The sequence below is a fragment of the Entelurus aequoreus genome, linkage group LG03, assembly GCF_033978785.1.
Source record: "Entelurus aequoreus isolate RoL-2023_Sb linkage group LG03, RoL_Eaeq_v1.1, whole genome shotgun sequence".
Classification (NCBI taxonomy): Eukaryota; Metazoa; Chordata; class Actinopteri; order Syngnathiformes; family Syngnathidae; genus Entelurus; species Entelurus aequoreus.
In genome coordinates this window covers 84,114,800-84,133,009 of record NC_084733.1, presented here as the reverse complement: position 1 = coordinate 84,133,009, position 18,210 = coordinate 84,114,800, and the positions used below count along the sequence as shown (strand labels likewise).

Sequence of the window (18,210 nt, the reverse complement as noted above, 5' to 3'; positions counted from 1 at the left end):
CTCGGGTCTTGCGCGGATTCCGGAGCGGGCTGCGGGACTTGTGGACCTCTTTTAAAGCTCCGATGACTTCACGGTGGGCGGCACGCGGGCAGGTGTGAGGGGGCACGCGGACAGGTGTGCGGAGGGGGGCGCGCGGAGCCTCGCTGTCAAGGATGCAGAAGTCACCGGTGGAAGATGCCAACTTCCTGTCCAGGTTCTTCTTCTGGTAAGGACGCGCGTTCGATTCCCTGCACGCCTTTTTTTTTTTTTTACACGCGCACGCGCACTTTTCCCACTTGGAAGAAGTTTAGTACCTTTTGACGTATGCAGATTAATCCTTCTCTTTATTACCAAAGATGTATTTTTTTCACACTGAATTTACCCAACTGATTTTTTTTTGTACATCAAATTATGCTGACTAATTAATTTTTATTTTCCAAAAAGTTAAGTAAACAAATATTTTAAATTAAAAAAAAAAAATAAAAAAAATTTTAACCGACGGAATTTTTAAGTACACACATTTTTATTTTATGAAATTCTCAGCATAATTTGAAGTAAAAATATTCAGTCCGACATTCGGTGTCAAAATAAAAGCTTTGTCAGTAGTCATTTTATTTCTGACCCCGGCGGGATCCATATCACAAAAACAGAAAACATACAAGGATCAAACCCAAATAAAAGAAATACAAGCAGAAATAAAATAAATAAAAAACCTGTATTAAAAAAAAAAAAAAAACACTGCACAGTATTGGTAATAAAGACACAAATTAATGTTGGAATCCCGATTACACAATAAAACAAAAAGAGTAAAATTCTAATTTTATATGACTAGTAGAATTTTTATTTCATGTTTGTGATATAAATATTTCTATAAAATCAAATGATTTCTTGGCGTGCAAACTTTCTCCACTAGGGGCAGCGTACCGAAACGTCAAAACATGCGGCGGACATTTTCATGTTGTTTTATTTTGTCAAGTCAAGTCAACTTTATTAATATAGCACGTTTTCAACAACTTTTAGATTGAACCAAAGTGCTTTACAGGTTAAAAAAAAGCATAGAGCAAAAAAACAAAACAAAAAAAACAAACAGAACATAAACAATGAATGTGCTGAACAAGATAGTGCAAATGCAATACGGTAAAAGTTTGCACAAAACAAATAAAAAATATTGAAAGACAAAGCGTTATTAGTAAAGAAAAATCATTCCAGGGCCGATACGGATTATGAGTAGTCCAGGAAGTTGATACTGATATTTTAAGGTGATATTAATTTGCAGTGAAAGTTATTTAAACATGAATAGTAGACGTCATTACTATCTACTTCGCTAAATATGTTTTTAATAACAAATACTGTTATTTTATGTGTCTATATTTTATTTACTGACCAGATTAATTATTCTCTTTATTACCAAAGATGTTTTTTTTCACACTGAATTTACCGAACTGATTTTTTGTACATCAAATTATGCTGACTAATTAATTTCATTTTCCAAAAAGTTAAGTAAAAAAATATTTTTCTTAAAATAAAAAAAACATTTTTTTTAACCGACGGAATTTTTAAGTACACACATTTTTATTTTATGAAATTCTCAGCATAATTTGAAGTAAAAATATTCAGTCAGACATTCGGTGTCAAAATAAAAGCTTTGGCAGTAGTCATTTTATTTCTGACCCCGGCGGGATCCATATCACAGAAAAAGAAAACATACAACGGTCAAACCCAAATAAAAGAAATACAAGCAGAAATAAAATAAATAAACCTGTATTAAAAAAAAATAAAAAACACTCCACAATTTTTGTAATAAAGACACAAATTATTGCTGGAATCCCGATTACACAATAAAACAAAAAGAGTAAAATTCTAATTTTATATGACTAGTAGAATTTTTATTTCATGTTTGTGATATAAATATTTCTATAAAATCAAATGATTTCTTGGCGTGCAAACTTTCTCCACTAGGGGCAGCGTACCGAAACGTCAAAACATGCGGCGGACATTTTCATGTCGTTTTATTTTGTCAAGTCAAGTCAAGTCAACTTTATTTATATAGACCGTTTTCAACAACTTTTAAATTGAACCAAAGTGCTTTACAGGTTAAAAAAAAGCATAGAGCAAAAAAACAAAACAAAAAAAACAAACAAAGAACATAAACAATGAATGTGCTGAACAAGATAGTGCAAATGCAATACGGTAAAAGTTTGCACAAAACAAATAAAAAATATTGAAAGACAAAGCGTTATTAGTAAAGAAAAATAATTCCAGGGCCGATACGGATTATGAGTAGTCCAGGAAGTTGATACTGATATTTTAAGGTGATATTAATTTGCAGTGAAAGTTATTTAAACATGAATAGTAGACGTCATTACTATCTACTTCGCTAAATATGTTTTTAATAACAAATACTGTTATTTTATGTGTCTATATTTTATTTACTGACCAGATTAATTATTCTCTTTATTACCAAAGATGGGTTTTTTCACACTGAATTTACCGAACTGATTTTTTGTACATCAAATTATGCTGACTAATTTCATTTTCCAAAAAGTTTTTAAGTAAAAAAAAATACTTTTTTAAATAAAACAATTTTTTTTAACCGACGGAATTTTTAAGTACTCACATTTTTATTTTATGAAATTCTCAGCATAATTTGAAGTAAAAATATTCAGTCAGACATTCGGTGTCAAAATAAAAGCTTTGGCAGTAGTCATTTTATTTCTGATCCATATCACAGAAAAAGAAAACATACAACGGTCAAACCCAAATAAAAGAAATACAAGCAGAAATAAAATAAATAAACCTGTATTAAAAAAAATATAAAACACTCCACAATTTTTGTAATAAAGACACAAATTATTGCTGGAATCCCGATTACACAATAAAACAAAAAGAGTAAAATTCTAATTTTATATGACTAGTAGAATTTTTATTTCATGTTTGTGATATAAATATTTCTATAAAATCAAATGATTTCTTGGCGTGCAAACTTTCTCCACTAGGGGCAGCGTACCGAAACGTCAAAACATGCGGCGGACATTTTCATGTCGTTTTATTTTGTCAAGTCAAGTCAAGTCAAGTTTATTTATATAGCCCGTTTTCAACAACTTTTAAATTGAACCAAAGTGCTTTACAGGTTAAAAAAGCATAGAGCAAAAAAACAAAACAAAAAAAACAAACAAAGAACAAACAATGAATGTGCTGAACAAGATAGTGCAAATGCAATACGGTAAAAGTTTGCACAAAACAAATAAAAAATATTGAAAGACAAAGCGTTATTAGTAAAGAAAAATAATTCCAGGGCCGATACGGATTATGAGTAGCCCAGGAGGTTGATACTGATATTTTAAGGTGATATTAATTTGCTGTGAAAGTTATTTAAACATGAATAGTAGACGTCAGTACTATCTACTTCGCTAAATATATGTTTTTAATACCAAATACTGTTATTTTATGTTTATATATTTTATTTACTGATCAGATTAATTATTCACTTTATTACCAAATAACTGATTTTTTGTACATCAAATTATGCTGACAAATTGATTTAACTTTCCAAAAAGTTAAGTAAAAAAATATTTATTTTAAATTAAAAAATTTTTTTTTTTAACAGACTGAATTTTTAAGCACACATTTTTATTTTATGAAATCCTAAGCATAATTTGAAGTAAAAATATTCAGTCAGACATTCGGTGTCAAAATAAAAGCTTTGGCAGTAGTCATTTTATTTCTGACCCGATGGGATCCATATCACAGAAAAAAACATACAAGGATCAAACCCAAATAAAAGAAACACAAACAGAAATAAAATAAAAAACCTTTATAAAAAAAAATATAAAATAAAAAACACTCCACAATATTGGTAATAAAGACAAATTAAAAGTTGGAATCCCGATTAAACAAAACAAAAAGAGTAAAATTCAAATTTTGTAGACATCTTTTTATGACTCCTAGAATTTTTATTTCATGTTTGTGATGTAAATATTTCTATAAAATCAAATGATTCCCTGGGCATGCAAACTTTCTCCACTAGGGGCAGCGTACTGAAACGTCATTTTGTACCGCTTGTCCCTTTCATGCGGCGGCCATTTTCACGTCGTTTTATTTTGCACAAAAAAAATATATTGAAAGACAAAACTTTTGTTTTTGGTGACAAAGCGTTTAGTAAAAAATTTTCCAGGGCCGATACGGATGATTAGTAGTCCAGAAGGTTGATACTGATATTTTAAGGTGATATTCATTTGCAGTGAAAGTTATTTAAACATGAATAGTAGACGTCATTACTATCTACTTCATTAAATATGTATTTTTAATACTAAATACTGTTATTTTATGTGTATATATTTTAATTACTGACCAGATTAATTATTCTCTTTATTACCAAAGATGTTTGTTTTTTTTACACTGAATTTACCGAACAGACATACATGAAATTATGCTAACTAATTAATTTAATTTTCCAAAAGTTGTTCTTGAGTTTGAGCAAAAAATCTTTGTTTTAAATTAAAAAAAAACAACACTATGTCAGGGGGGTTGTTCTCCCGGGATGCAGAATGGACCACTGCGGACATGGCGTGTAGGTAAAAACATGATTTATTCTTGACTAACAAAGTATAAACAAAGGGCGCGCACAAGGCGGGGAACAAACTTGGCTAATAAAACAAAACTAGCACAAAAGCAGAACTATGGAAAAAAGGAACAAACAAAAGGCGCTCATAGCAGAGGTACAAAACAGTGACTTGAATAAACAAAAAACTTACGTGGCAAAAAAAGAGCAGCATGAACTATGACCTGGACAGAGTAAGCAGCATGAATGTGATGTCGCCAGAAAGACCAACAGAAAATGACAGGCTTAAATAGTCATGTGGTGATTGAAAACAGGTGCGTGAGTTCAAATTAATCAGGTGCGTGAGTCCAAGACATGAAACAGGTGACACTAATGGTTGTCAAGGTAACAAACAAGCAAGGAAGTGCAACCAGGAACTAAAAAAAAAGAGTTCAAAAAACAAACAGCACATGGCCAAACAAAAACATGATCAAAAGACATGACACACTATTTTTAACAAACAGAATTTTTAAGCACACACATTTTTATTTCATGAAATTCTCAGCATAATTTGATGTAAAAATATTGTCAGACATTCCGTGTCAAAATAAAAGCATTGGTAATAAAGACACAAATCTAAGTTGGAATCCCGATTACACTACAAAACCAAAAGAGTAAAATTCTAATTTTGTAGACATTTTTTTATGACTAATATAATTTCATTTCATGTTTGTAATATAAATATTTCTATAGTTGTGATTTAGGGCTATATAAATAAACATTGATTGATTGATTGATAAAATCAAATGATTCACTTGGCGTGCAAAATTTCTCCACTAGGGGCAGCTTTTCACATCGTTTTATTTTGCACACAAAAAAAAAATATTGAAAGACAAAACTTTTGTTTTTGGTGACAAAGTGTTATTAGTAAAAAAAAATCCAGGGCCGATACGGATGATGAGTAGTCCAGAAGTTTGATAATTATATTTTAAGGTGATATTAATTTGCAGTGAAAGTTATTTAAACATGAATATTACACGTCATTATTATCTACTTCATTAAATACATGTTTTTAATACCAAATACTGTTATTTTATGTGTCTATATTTTATTTACTGACCAGATTAATTAATAATAATTCCCTTTATTACAAAGATGTTTTTGTTTTTTTACACTGAATTTACCAAACTGATTTTTTGCGTTGAGTGAATTTTCGTAAATCAAATTATGCTGACTAATTCATTTAATTTTCCAAAAGTTGGCCTTGAGTTTTCAAGTAACAAATATTTGTTTTAAATACATTTTAAAAAACACTATTTTTAACAAACAGAATTTTTAAGCGCACACATTTTTATTTCATGAAATTCTCAGCATAATTTGATCTAAAAATATTGTCAGACGTTCAGTGTCAAAATAAAAGCCTTGGTAATAAAGACACAAATTAAAGTTGGGATCCCGATTACACAACAAAACGAAAAGAGTAAAATTAAAATTTTGTAGACATTTTTTTTATGACTAATAGAATTTTTATTTCATTTTTGTTATATAAATATTTCTATAAAATCAAATGATTCACTTGCCGTGCAAACTTTCTCCACTAGGGGCAGTGTACCGAAACATAGAAATATGCGGTGGCCATTTTCATGTCGTTTTATTTTGCACAAAAATAAAAATAATATTGAAAGACAAAACTTTTGTTTTCGGTGACAAAGTGTTATTAGTAAAAAAAAATAATTCCAGGGACGATATGGATGATGAGTAGTCCAGGAGGTTAATACTGATATTTTAAGGTGATATTAATTTGCAGTGAAAGTTATTTAAACATGAATAGTGGACATCATTACTATCTACTTCGCTAAATATATATTTTTAATACCAAATACTGCTATGTTATGTGTATATATTTTATTTACTGATGTGGTTGTAAAAAAAAGGGCGGATACCGACAAAAAGAAACCGATACCGATATATAATATATAATAATCAATTGAATGAAATGCTGGGTTATTTTGATAACTCAATTTATGAGTTGCTAGTGTTGGGTTAAATTTTTAAATTATTTTTATGAAGAGTGATCCATTTTTGCGGTTATAAGTGTATTATTTTAACTCAATTTCTTTTTTCTTTTTCAACGAGTAACCCATTTTTGGGTAAAAGGCTTTTTTTTTTTTTAATTAAAGGGAATTGAAGGGAATTTTATCATGGATTAATTTCATTAACATTATTTACAATCACCTAACATTGAGTTAGCATAACTCAACTTTTGGGTTAAATAATTCAACCCAATTGTTTGGTTGGGAATAACCCAACATTAAGTTATCATAACTCAACAGTTAGGGGTCCTGTACACCGCAGTAAGGAGTCATGTACGTCGCAGTTAGGGGCCGTGTATGCCCCAGTTAGGGATCATGTACGTCGCAGTTAGGGGTCGTGTATGCCCCAGTTAGGGATCATGTACGTCGCAGTTAGGGGTCGTGTATGCCCCAGTTAGGGATCATGTACGTCGCAGTTAGGGGTCGTGTATGCCCCAGTTAGGGATCATGTACGTCGCAGTTAGGGGTCGTGTATGCCCCAGTTAGGGATCATGTACGTCGCAGTTAGGGGTCGTGTATGCCCCAGTTAGGGATCATGTACGTCGCAGTTAGGGGTCGTGTACGCCGCAGTTAGGGATCGTGTACGCAGCAGTTAGGGGTCGAGTACGCCGCAGTTAGGGGTCGAGTACGCCGCAGTTAGGGGTCGTGTATGCCGCAGTTAGGGGTCGTGTATGCCGCAGTTAGGGGTCGTGTATGCCCCAGTTAGGGATCGTGTACGTCGCAGTTAGGGGTCGTGTACGCCGCAGTTAGGGATCGTGTACGCCGCAGTTAGGGGTCGTGTATGCCGCAGTTAGGGGTCGTGTATGCCGCAGTTAGGGGTCGTGTATGCCCCAGTTAGGGGTCGTGTACGCCGCAGTTAGGGGTCGTGTACGCCGCAGTTAGGGATCATGTACGTCGCAGTTAGTGGGTCGTGTACGCCGCAGTTAGGGGTCGTGTAGGTCACAGTTAGGGATCATGTACGCCGCAGTTAGGGATCGTATACGCCGCAGTTAGGGGTCGTGTACGCCACAGTTAGGGATCGTGTACGCAGCAGTTAGGGATCGTGTACGCCGCAGTTAGGGGTCGAGTACGCCACAGTTAGGGGTCGTGTAGGTCGCAGTTAGGGGTCGTGTAGGTCGCAGTTAGGGGTCGTGTAGGTCGCAGTTAGGGGTCGTGTAGGTCACAGTTAGGGATCGTGTACACCGCAGTTAGGGGTCGTGTACGCCACAGTTAGCGATCGTGTGCGCCTCAGTTAGGGGTCCTGTACACCGCAGTAAGGGGTCATGTACGTCGCAGTTAGGGGTCGTGTACGTCGCAGTTAGTGGGTCGTGTAAGCCGCAGTTAGGGGTCGTGTAGGTCACAGTTAGGGGGTAGTGTACACCGCAGTTAGGGGTCGTGTACGCCGCAGTTAGGGGTCGTGTACGCCGCAGTTAGGGGGTCGTGTACGCCACCGTTAGGGATCGTGTACGCCGCAGTTAGAGGTCGTGTACACCGCAGTTAGGGATCGTGTACATCGCAGTTAGGGTCAAATGTGTGGTTGATACATGATTATGCAATATTTTTTTGTGATTAATCACATGAGTTAACTTGTTAAATTTGACCGTCATTGTTTTTTTGTTTGCTTTTATTTGGACAATTTACTGCAGGCCCTACATTTGACGTCACAAAGTTGAAATGTGGACCTCTTTAGCATCTTTAGTCCCCCCAATTTGTCATGGGTCTTCTCCGTAGTCTCCTGCCGCTAGGACGTGCCCTAAACACCTCCCAGGGGGGTGTCCAAGTGGCATCCTGACCAGATGCATGAACCACCTCATCTGGCTCTTCTCCATGTGGAGGAGCAGCGGCTTTACTTTGAGCTCCTCCCGGATGACGGAACTTCTCACCCTATCTCTAAGGGAGAGCCCCGCCACTCAGCGGAGGAAACTCATTCCGACCGCTTGTACCCAAGATCTTATAACCCAAAGCTCATGACCGGAAGTGATGATGGGAATGTAGATCGACTGGTAAATTGAGAACTTTGCCTTCCGGCTCAGCTCCTTCTTTACCACAACGGATCGATACAGCGTCCGCATTACTGAAAACACCGCACCAATCCGCCTGTCGATCTCATGATCCAGTCTTCCAAAGACTCCGAGGTACTTGAACCCTTCCACTCGGGGCACGATCTCCTGCCCAATCCGGAGATGGTACTCCACCCTTTTCCAAACAAGATTCGGACTTGGAGGTGCTGATTCTCATCCCAGTCGCTTCACACTCAGTCGCGAATCGATCCAGTGAGAGCTGAAGATCCTGGCCAGATGAAACCATCAGGACCACACCATCTCTAAAAAGCATCCACCGAATCGGATCCCCTCAAGGCCCTGACTGCGCCTAGAAATTCTGTTCATAAAAGTTCTGAACAGAACTGGTGACAAAGGGCAGCCCTGGCAGAGTCCAACCATCACTAGAAACGGGTCCGACTTACGGACCAAGCTCTGACACGGATCATACAGGGAGCGGACCGCCACAATCAGACAGTCCGATACCCCAAACTCTCTGAGCACTCCCCACAGGACTTCCCGAGGGACACGGTCAAAGGCCTTCTCCAAGTCCACAAAACACATGTAGACTGGTTGGGAAAACTCCCTGCCGAGAGTATAGAGCTGGTCTACAGTTCCAGAACCAAGACGAAAACCACACTGTTCCTCCTGGATCCGAGGTACGACTATCCGGCGTAGCCTCCTCTCCAGTCCACCTGAATAGAACGTAGCCTCCTCTCCAGTCCACCTGAATAGACCTTACCGGGAAGGCTGAGGACTGTGATTCCATTATAGTTGGAACACACCCTCCGGTTCCCGTTCTTAAAGAGACAAACCACCACCCCAGTCCACCAATCCAAAGGTACCACCCCCGATGTCCACACAATGCTGCAGGGTCTTGTCAACCAAGACAGCCCCACAGCATCCAGAGCCTTAAGGACCTCCGAGTGGATCTCATCCACCCCCAGGGCCTTGCCACAGAGGAGCTTTTTAACTACCTTGGCAACCTCAGCCCCAGAAATAGGAGAGTCCACCACAGAGTCCCAGGCACCGCTTCCTCATAGGAAGAATGCATTAAAACAATGTGTTGTTGCCTCGCATAAGAATGATAGACAAAATTCCACAAACAGTGCACTTGCCCTTTAAGAGGCATTTTTGCACACATGTGTTTTTGTTGGCTATTGGTAGAAGACCACAACGTTCCCCACAAGGCATCTTCTCTCCCTTCTGCCAGGTGGATGTCCCCGCTGCTCAGGAAGGGTTTCAGGCAGAAGTTGGACCTGACCGATGTTTACAAAGCTCCTTCGTACGATCTGGCGGGGAACTTGTCGGAGCGACTAGAAAGGTTTGTGTTCCTCCTTCAGGTGTGACACCTTCACGAGTCTTTTTTTTTTTCTTCCTGCCACATGTTTACTGCCCCGCTGCTCAAAGTCAGGATAAAATAGGGGTTGGCATTTCAGGAGCGCCAAACAAACCCGCCTTTTGTCTCCCTCTTTCAAGAAGAAGTACTAGAAAGTGTAATATACTTGTAGTAGATCAACAAATGCTAAAAAGGTGACCTTTAAAGAAGAAAAAAAAGGGCGGCTGATGAATGTCTGCTGGTGAGTGATTGGTTCATTATTTTGCAGCAAAGGATTCTGGGAAGGTGAACTTTATCTTGCATGAAAGCACGCCGTGACGCTACACATCACTCACTCTGCTCACTGAGTGCACCTTCACTAGACGGCACATGAGAAGGACCAGACAAAAGTATTGGGACACCTGCAGAAAGTTCCACACACCTTAAAGTGGCAGTGGAGTGTAAAAACAAGGCGACTACCATAAACAATTGTATTCACTATCCACAAAACGCCACAAATTCAGTCGGCCATTTCGAATATTCCACTCCGAACACCTTCAGTAATTTTCCATAGATTCTACGTGACTGCAGTATCGCTTCTGTACTCTGACCATATTATTAGGTCAGTCATACTGCAGATTGTTTACTTGTGTGTGATATCATGTGCGATACAAGCAGTCCAGCAGTGTTTACTTGTGTGTGATATCATGTGCGATATGAGCAGTCCTGCAGAGTGTTTACTTGTGTGTGGTATCATGTGCAATACAAGCAGTCCTGCAGCGTTTTTACTTGTGCGATACGAGCAGTCCTGCAGAGTGTTTACTTGTGTGTGATATCGTGTGCGATACAAGCAGTCCTGCGGAGTGTTTACTTGTGTGTAATATCTTGTGTGATACAAGCAGTCCTGCAGAGTGTTTACTTGTGTGTGATATCATGTGCGATACAAGCAGTCCTGCAGTGTTTACTTGTGTGTGGTATAATGTGCGATACAAGCAGTCCTGCAGAGTGTTTACTTGCGTGTGATATCGTGTGCAATACAAACAGTCCTGCAGTGTTTGCTTGCGTGTGATATCGTGTGCGATACAAACAGTCCTGCAGAGTGTTTGCTTGTGTGTGATATCATGTGCGATACAAGCAGTCTTGCAGAGTGTTTACTTGTGTGTGATATCTTGTGTGATACAAGCAGTCCTGCAGCGTGTTTACTTGTGTGTGATATCTTGTGCGATACAAGCAGTCCTGCAGCGTGTTTACTTGTGTGTGATATCATGTGCGATACAAGCAGTCCTGCTGCGTGTTTAATTGTGTGTGATATCATGTGCGATACAAGCAGTTCTGCAGCGTGTTTACTTGTGTGTAATATCATGTGCGATACAAGCAATCCTGCAGCGTGTTTACTTGTGTGTGATATCATGTGTGATACAAGCAGTCCTGCAGCGTGTTTACTTGTGGGTGATATCATGTGCGATACAAGCAGTCCTGCAGCGTGTTTACTTGTGGGTGATATCATGTGCGATACAAGCAGTCCTGCAGCGTGTTTACTTGTGTGTGATATCATGTGCGATACAAGCAATTCTGCAGCGTGTTTACTTGAGTGTGATATCATGTGTGATACAAGCAGTCCTTCGGCGTGTTTACTTGTGGGTGATATCATGTGCGATACAAGCAGTCCTGCAGCGTGTTTACTTGTGTGTGATATCATGTGCGATACAAGCAGTCCTGTAGTGTGTTTACTTGTGTGTGATATCATGTGCGATACAAGCAGTTCTGCAGCGTGTTTACTTGTGTGTGATATAATGTGCGATACAAGCAGTCCTGCAGAGTGTTTACTTGTGTGTGATATCATGTGCGATACAAGCAGTCCTGCAAAGTGTTTACTTGTGTGTGATATCTTGTGCGATACAAGCAGTCCTGCAGAGTGTTTACTTGTGTGTGATATCATGTGCGATACAAGCAGTCCTGCAGTGTTTACTTGTGTGTGATATCATGTGCGATACGAGCAGTCCTGCAGAGTGTTTACTTGTGTGTGGTATCATGTGCGATATAAGCAGTCCTGCAGTGTTTACTTGTGTGTGAAATCATGTGCGATACAAGCAGTCCTGCAGAGTGTTTACTTGTGTGTGATATTATGTGCAATACAAGCAGTCCTGCAGCGTTTTTACTTGTGCGATACGAGCAGTCCTGCAGAGTGTTTACTTGTGTGTGATATCGTGTGCGATACAAGCAGTCCTGCGGAGTGTTTACTTGTGTGTAATATCTTGTGTGATACAAGCAGTCCTGCAGAGTGTTTACTTGTGTGTGATATCATGTGCGATACGAGCAGTCCTGCAGAGTGTTTACTTGTGTGTGATATCATGTGCGATACAAGCAGTCCTGCAGAGTGTTTACTTGCGTGTGATATCGTGTGCAATACAAACAGTCCTGCAGAGTGTTTGCTTGCGTGTGATATTGTGTGCGATACAAACAGTCCTGCAGAGTGTTTGCTTGTGTGTGATATCATGTGCGATACAAGCAGTCTTGCAGAGTGTTTACTTGTGTGTGATATCTTGTGTGATACAAGCAGTCCTGCAGCGTGTTTACTTGTGTGTGATATCTTGTGCGATACAAGCAGTCCTGCAGCGTGTTTACTTGTGTGTGATATCATGTGCGATACAAGCAGTCCTGCAGCGTGTTTAATTGTGTGTGATATCATGTGCGATACAAGCAGTTCTGCAGCATGTTTACTTGTGTGTAATATCATGTGCGATACAAGCAATCCTGCAGCGTGTTTACTTGTGTGTGATATCATGTGCGATACAAGCAATCCTGCAGCGTGTTTACTTGCGTGTGATATCATGTGTGATACAAGCAGTCCTGCAGCGTGTTTACTTGTGGGTGATATCATGTGCGATACAAGCAGTCCTGCAGCGTGTTTACTTGTGGGTGATATCATGTGCGATACAAGCAGTCCTGCAGCGTGTTTACTTGTGTGTGATATCATGTGCGATACAAGCAATCCTGCAGCTTGTTTACTTGCGTGTGATATCATGTGTGATACAAGCAGTCCTGCAGCGTGTTTACTTGTGGGTGATATCATGTGCGATACAAGCAGTCCTGCAGCGTGTTTACTTGTGTGTGATATCATGTGCGATACAAGCATTCCTGTAGTGTTTTTACTTGTGTGTGATATCATGTGCGATACAAGCAGTTCTGCAGCGTGTTTACTTGTGTGTAATATCATGTGCGATACAAGCAATCCTGCAGCGTGTTTACTTGTGTGTGATATCATGTGCGATACAAGCAATCCTGCAGCGTGTTTACTTGCGTGTGATATCATGTGTGATACAAGCAGTCCTGCAGCGTGTTTACTTGTGGGTGATATCATGTGCGATACAAGCAGTCCTGCAGCGTGTTTACTTGTGGGTGATATCATGTGCGATACAAGCAGTCCTGCAGCGTGTTTACTTGTGTGTGATATCATGTGCGATACAAGCAGTCCTGTAGTGTGTTTACTTGTGTGTGATATCGTGTGCGATACAAGCAGTCTAGCAGCGTGTTTACTTGTGTCTGATATCTTGTGCGATACAAGCAGTCCTGCAGCGTGTTTACTTGTGTGTGATATCATGTGCGATACAAGCAGTCCTGCAGCGTGTTTACTTGTGTGTGATATCATGTGCGATACAAGCAGTTCTGCAGCGTGTTTACTTGTGTGTAATATCGTGTGCCATACAGTCTGGCAGAGTGTTTAATTGTGTGTGATATCATGTGCGATACAAGCAGTCCTGCAGCGTTTACTTGTGTGTGATATCGTGTGCAATACAAGCTGTCATGCAGTGTTTACTTGTGTGTGATATGGTGTGCGATACAAACAGTCCTGCAGACAGTTTACTTGTGTGTGATATCATGTGCGATACAAGCAGAGTGTTTACTTGTGCAAAGCTGGACTGCCAGTTAACATCTAAATGTCCTCCAAAAACACACACATTTCCTTCCATTTTACTAAAGTCATTTCCAAAAGGTAAACATACTCGGCTATAGGCTACTAGGAGCTATCAGCTACACAACAGCTAAGCACACAATAGCACCCAAGCTAGACATAGGTAATAATCATTGAACAATAAAACGTGACATTTGTCAATATAAACAAGTGTCAAATAAATATAGGTGCATATTATTTACACATACAAAGTCTCCAAGGCAGAAGCCTGTTAGAAAGTGTCCAGTAACAAACGTGTCCGCATCATTCATCTTATGGAAAGGTTTCTGCTAAAAGTTAGATTGTGGTGCAGGAGGACACTTACAGCTGCTGTCCTGTGGCCCTGCAGAGAATGGGACAGAGAGGTGTCGGCCAAGAACAAACCCAGACTGATGCGGGCGTTGGCGCGCTGCTTCATCGGCCCGTTTGCTTTCTATGGAGTCCTGCTCTACTTTGGGGTGAGTCTGCTCATCTACTTCTTCTTCCCTGCACCATCGCACTTTTTCTGTCGTCTGGCGCCACCAACACACCTCCTGATGTTAAAAGGACAAACATTAAAATGCACTGTGTGTGTGCGTGTGTACAAGTGTGCGCATGTATGATTGTGTGTGTACGTGACCTACACTCTCGTACACTCAAGAGAAGCAGCTAACAATTTGCAGCCATGTTGTTGTTATGACAGAATAAACATTCAATGACAGCTATCGTTACAAGTTAAACTTTGATAAATCGCTATCATTAGCTAACAAGACAACGCTGTGTGTGTGTGTGTTCTTGTATTTCTACCCTTCTTGAGACGTCGACAAGGCAAAGTAGCTTCCATATGAGGAGGTGTGAACAAGTGAGGACATAAATCATGCTCCCAATACAGAAAATCATTGCATCTAACAGAGAATGTCTCATTTGCACCCCTGGTGGTGAAATCTATCAAAATGAGGGTGGTCCCAAAAAGGAGGGATTTTTCAAATTGACTGTGTGTCGCTTTTAAAAGCGCTCCCCCTCTGGTCAACATATGAAATAACAAGTGTGTGTAAAACATTGAAGTGCTCCCCCTCTGGCCAACATATGTAATAATAAATGTTGGTAAGAAAATTAAATGCGCCCCCTTTGGCCAAAATTAATTTAAAAAAAAATGTATATAGAGACATATTGTAATAACTTGAAGTAAATAATGAAGATTTAAAACCAATTACAAATAAACAATTTGACAAAAGAAATAACTAAAAGCTTACCTTTTTTAGATTTGCGTAGTATTGATATATTATTAATGTTGTAAATACAAATCTTCATATATCTAGAAAGGGTGGTCCTAAAGAGGTCGGCATATAAGGACCGGTGAACAAGTTAGGACATAAATCACAATACGGAAAATTGGTCCCAATACAGAAAACCATTGCATCTAATAGAGAATGTCTTATTTGCACCCCTGGGGGTGAAATCTATCAAATTGAGGGTGGTCCCAAAAAGGAGGGATTTTTCAAATTGACTGTGTCGGTTTTAAAAGTGCTCCCCCTCTGGTCAACATATGAAATAACAAGTGTGTGTAAAACATTGAAGTGCTCCCCCTCTGGCCAACATATGTAATAACAAGTGTGTGTAAGAAAATTAAATGGGCCCCTTTGGCCAAAATTAATAAAAAAAAATATGTATATAGAGACATATTGTAATAACTTGAAGTAAATAATGAAGATTTAAAACCAATTACAAATAACAAATTTGACAAAAGAAATTAAGGCTGCAGCTAACGATTATTTTTCTATCGATTAATCTATAGATTATTTTTTCGATTAATCGGTTAATCTATAGATTATTTTTTCGATTCATCTATAGATTATTTTTCCTTTTACCGATTATTTTTTTATTCAAAATGAAGATGAAAAAATAAATGCAGGCCAGTTTTTTCAAAAGGCATGGCTTTTATTTACAAAAAAAAAGAAGTATGGCCACTCAGTCAACATTGACAACAACATGACAAAATATTCTGTAACAATGTAAACATTTAAAACTTTTAACATTTAACAAAATTAAAAGTAGCTTATTTGCTTTTTAATGTGCAAATATAAAAGTAAACATACAGTGCAAATCGTAATATTCTGCAATAGTATAAGCATTTCAAAAGTAAAAGTATTGCTTATTTGCTAAAATGTGCAAAAATAAAGATAAACATCCAATACAAAAAAGTGCCAATCTAAATATTCTGGAGCACTGTAAACATTAAGTATTGCTTTTAAAATGTGCAAAATAAACATCCAGTCCAACACAGTACACAATAACCAATTCTACTCATTCCAGTGAGTGACTAACAGTTGTAATGAAGAAAGGTTAGCATGTCTACATGCTCTGGTTCTTTTCTTGTTTACAATATTCCCAGCAGCTGAAAATAGGCGCTCAGAAGGGGTCGATGTGGCTGGAACTGAGAGCTAATTACCGGTAGCCTTCACCTCAAGCCAGGACTGCGAGTGAGCTGAGCTCCAGTTTATATTCCTAGAAGGTCAACGGGCTCATAGTAGGGATGTGCGTATCGATCCTGTGGTATCGATATATCGATACTCACACGCTACTCATTTGGCATCACTTTTCTGAAAAAAGTATCGATATAAACCAAAAAACGGCGTGTGGGGGGTGCAAGCATCACTTTCAGATGTTTTTGATGACTTACTTAAACTTACTATGTGCTGGGACACCCCTGTACCTGGCCGAGTATAGAGCTGGCCCAGTCACGTGACAGGAGACAGCCAATGAGCGTCGTCAACGTGCAACACACACACAGCCAGCCGACAGCGATGCAGCCAGGCATATCCAGTGTTGTCCAATTGTTGACTTAAAACAGGCATTGTTTTTTGTTTTTTTTTAGTAATGTTTACTGAATATTTTTGTTTAAATGATTTATCCTAAATTCAAATAATTTCCACACAGGGGAATTTACTGTTAGTTGAAAATTGCTTGAGTATTTAAAACAAGATAAGAAAGAGATAAAATTTGGAGATTCTTCATCTTTGCATTACAGTTTTATTTTTTTCCAAGAAAATCTTGAAATATATGATTGAATGTGATTTTGGTTTTAATCTGTAACATCATTTCTTACATTTCGAAAACATTAGCCTATTTCATATTTCATTAATTGCTAATTATATCACAAACTTTAAAAAATAACTGCAGCTTCTTGCGATTCGGATTTGACAGTTAATTGGAAAGCCCTAATATCTAATTATTATTATATATAATATATAATTATTATTATATATAATATTTAATTTATTTTTCATATTTATGTTATTTATTTTAATTTTACTTTTATTATATATTGACCATAATAAATGTGGTATAAATAGTCTGTTTTTGTCTTGTGATTTGTCTTAAATAATAACAATAGTAATAATATTTTTGACTGACAAAAATTGCCAATAAGAAATTAATGGTATCGGTATCGATGAAAAGGCAAGATAAAGTATCGGTATCGTATCGAATCCTAAAAGTGTGGTATCGCCCATCCCTAGCTCATAGTGATGTTACTAGTAGTTGACTGGGAGGTGTTTATCATTTGGGGAGAGTCCGCTGCCTGATGCTCACCTGCTAAACACCTATCTGCTCCACGCTGAAGCGCTGACTACATGCGCTCTGAATACACACTGCTGATTGGCTGGTAACGTTTTGAATACGCACTGCTGATTGGCTGATAACGCTTTGTATAACGCTTTGTGTGTACCAATCAGATGGTTGTGTGGGTGGGACAATGCTGCGTGCTGAGACAGAGGCAGCCGCAGAAGGAGCGAAGCAGCTTGTTAACACTTTAGCAGCTAAAGTTAGCTTTAGCTTAGAAACTCGTTCGGTACACCCCCGTACCGAACCGAAAGCCCCGTACCGAAACGGTTCAATACAAAACACGTACCGTTACACCCCTAGCAGATACAAATGACACATTCATGTTTTTGTGTAATGATGACAACGTATACTCGCACGGACGATTGACTAGTTGATGGTTTTCTTTTCAAGTGTTCGTTCATAGCCGTTGTGCTGCTATGATAGGCCATTTCCGCTCGACACAGTGTGCATACAACAACTTTATTAGGCCGTGTATTGAAATACTCCCACACTTTTGATCACTTTTGGCGTGATTTTTTCCCCCTCGCTCGCACAGTCTGCTTTGCGCTCCGCCATGACGGTAGTGTGACGTAAATATGCGACGCGTCGACGCACAAAAACGGCGTCGACGTATTTACGTAACCGATGACGTCGACTACGTCGACGCGTCGTTTCAGCCTTAAAAGAAATAACTAAAAGCTTACCTTTTTTTAGATTTGCATAGTATT

At 38.6% G+C, this 18,210-nt stretch overlaps 1 protein-coding gene and 1 long non-coding RNA gene across 9 annotated transcripts in view; one reads left to right on the top strand and one right to left on the bottom strand.

Moving 5' to 3' along the window:
* The window catches only part of cftr (CF transmembrane conductance regulator), a 96,518-nt gene continuing 78,308 nt past the window's right edge, over window positions 1-18,210 (top strand). For both annotated transcript variants that reach the window (XM_062043010.1, XM_062043009.1), the window contains exons 1-3: window positions 1-205; window positions 9,844-9,954; window positions 14,250-14,358. In XM_062043010.1, coding sequence (XP_061898994.1) covers window positions 153-205; window positions 9,844-9,954; window positions 14,250-14,358 — 273 coding nt within the window. In that variant the 5' untranslated portion in view covers window positions 1-152. The remainder of the gene's footprint in view (window positions 206-9,843; window positions 9,955-14,249; window positions 14,359-18,210) is intronic.
* Window positions 13,905-18,210, bottom strand: part of LOC133646997 (uncharacterized) — a 42,657-nt gene continuing 38,351 nt past the window's right edge. For all 7 annotated transcript variants that reach the window (XR_009825404.1, XR_009825402.1, XR_009825406.1 and 4 more), the window contains one exon: window positions 13,905-14,433. This is a non-coding gene — a long non-coding RNA (uncharacterized LOC133646997). The remainder of the gene's footprint in view (window positions 14,434-18,210) is intronic.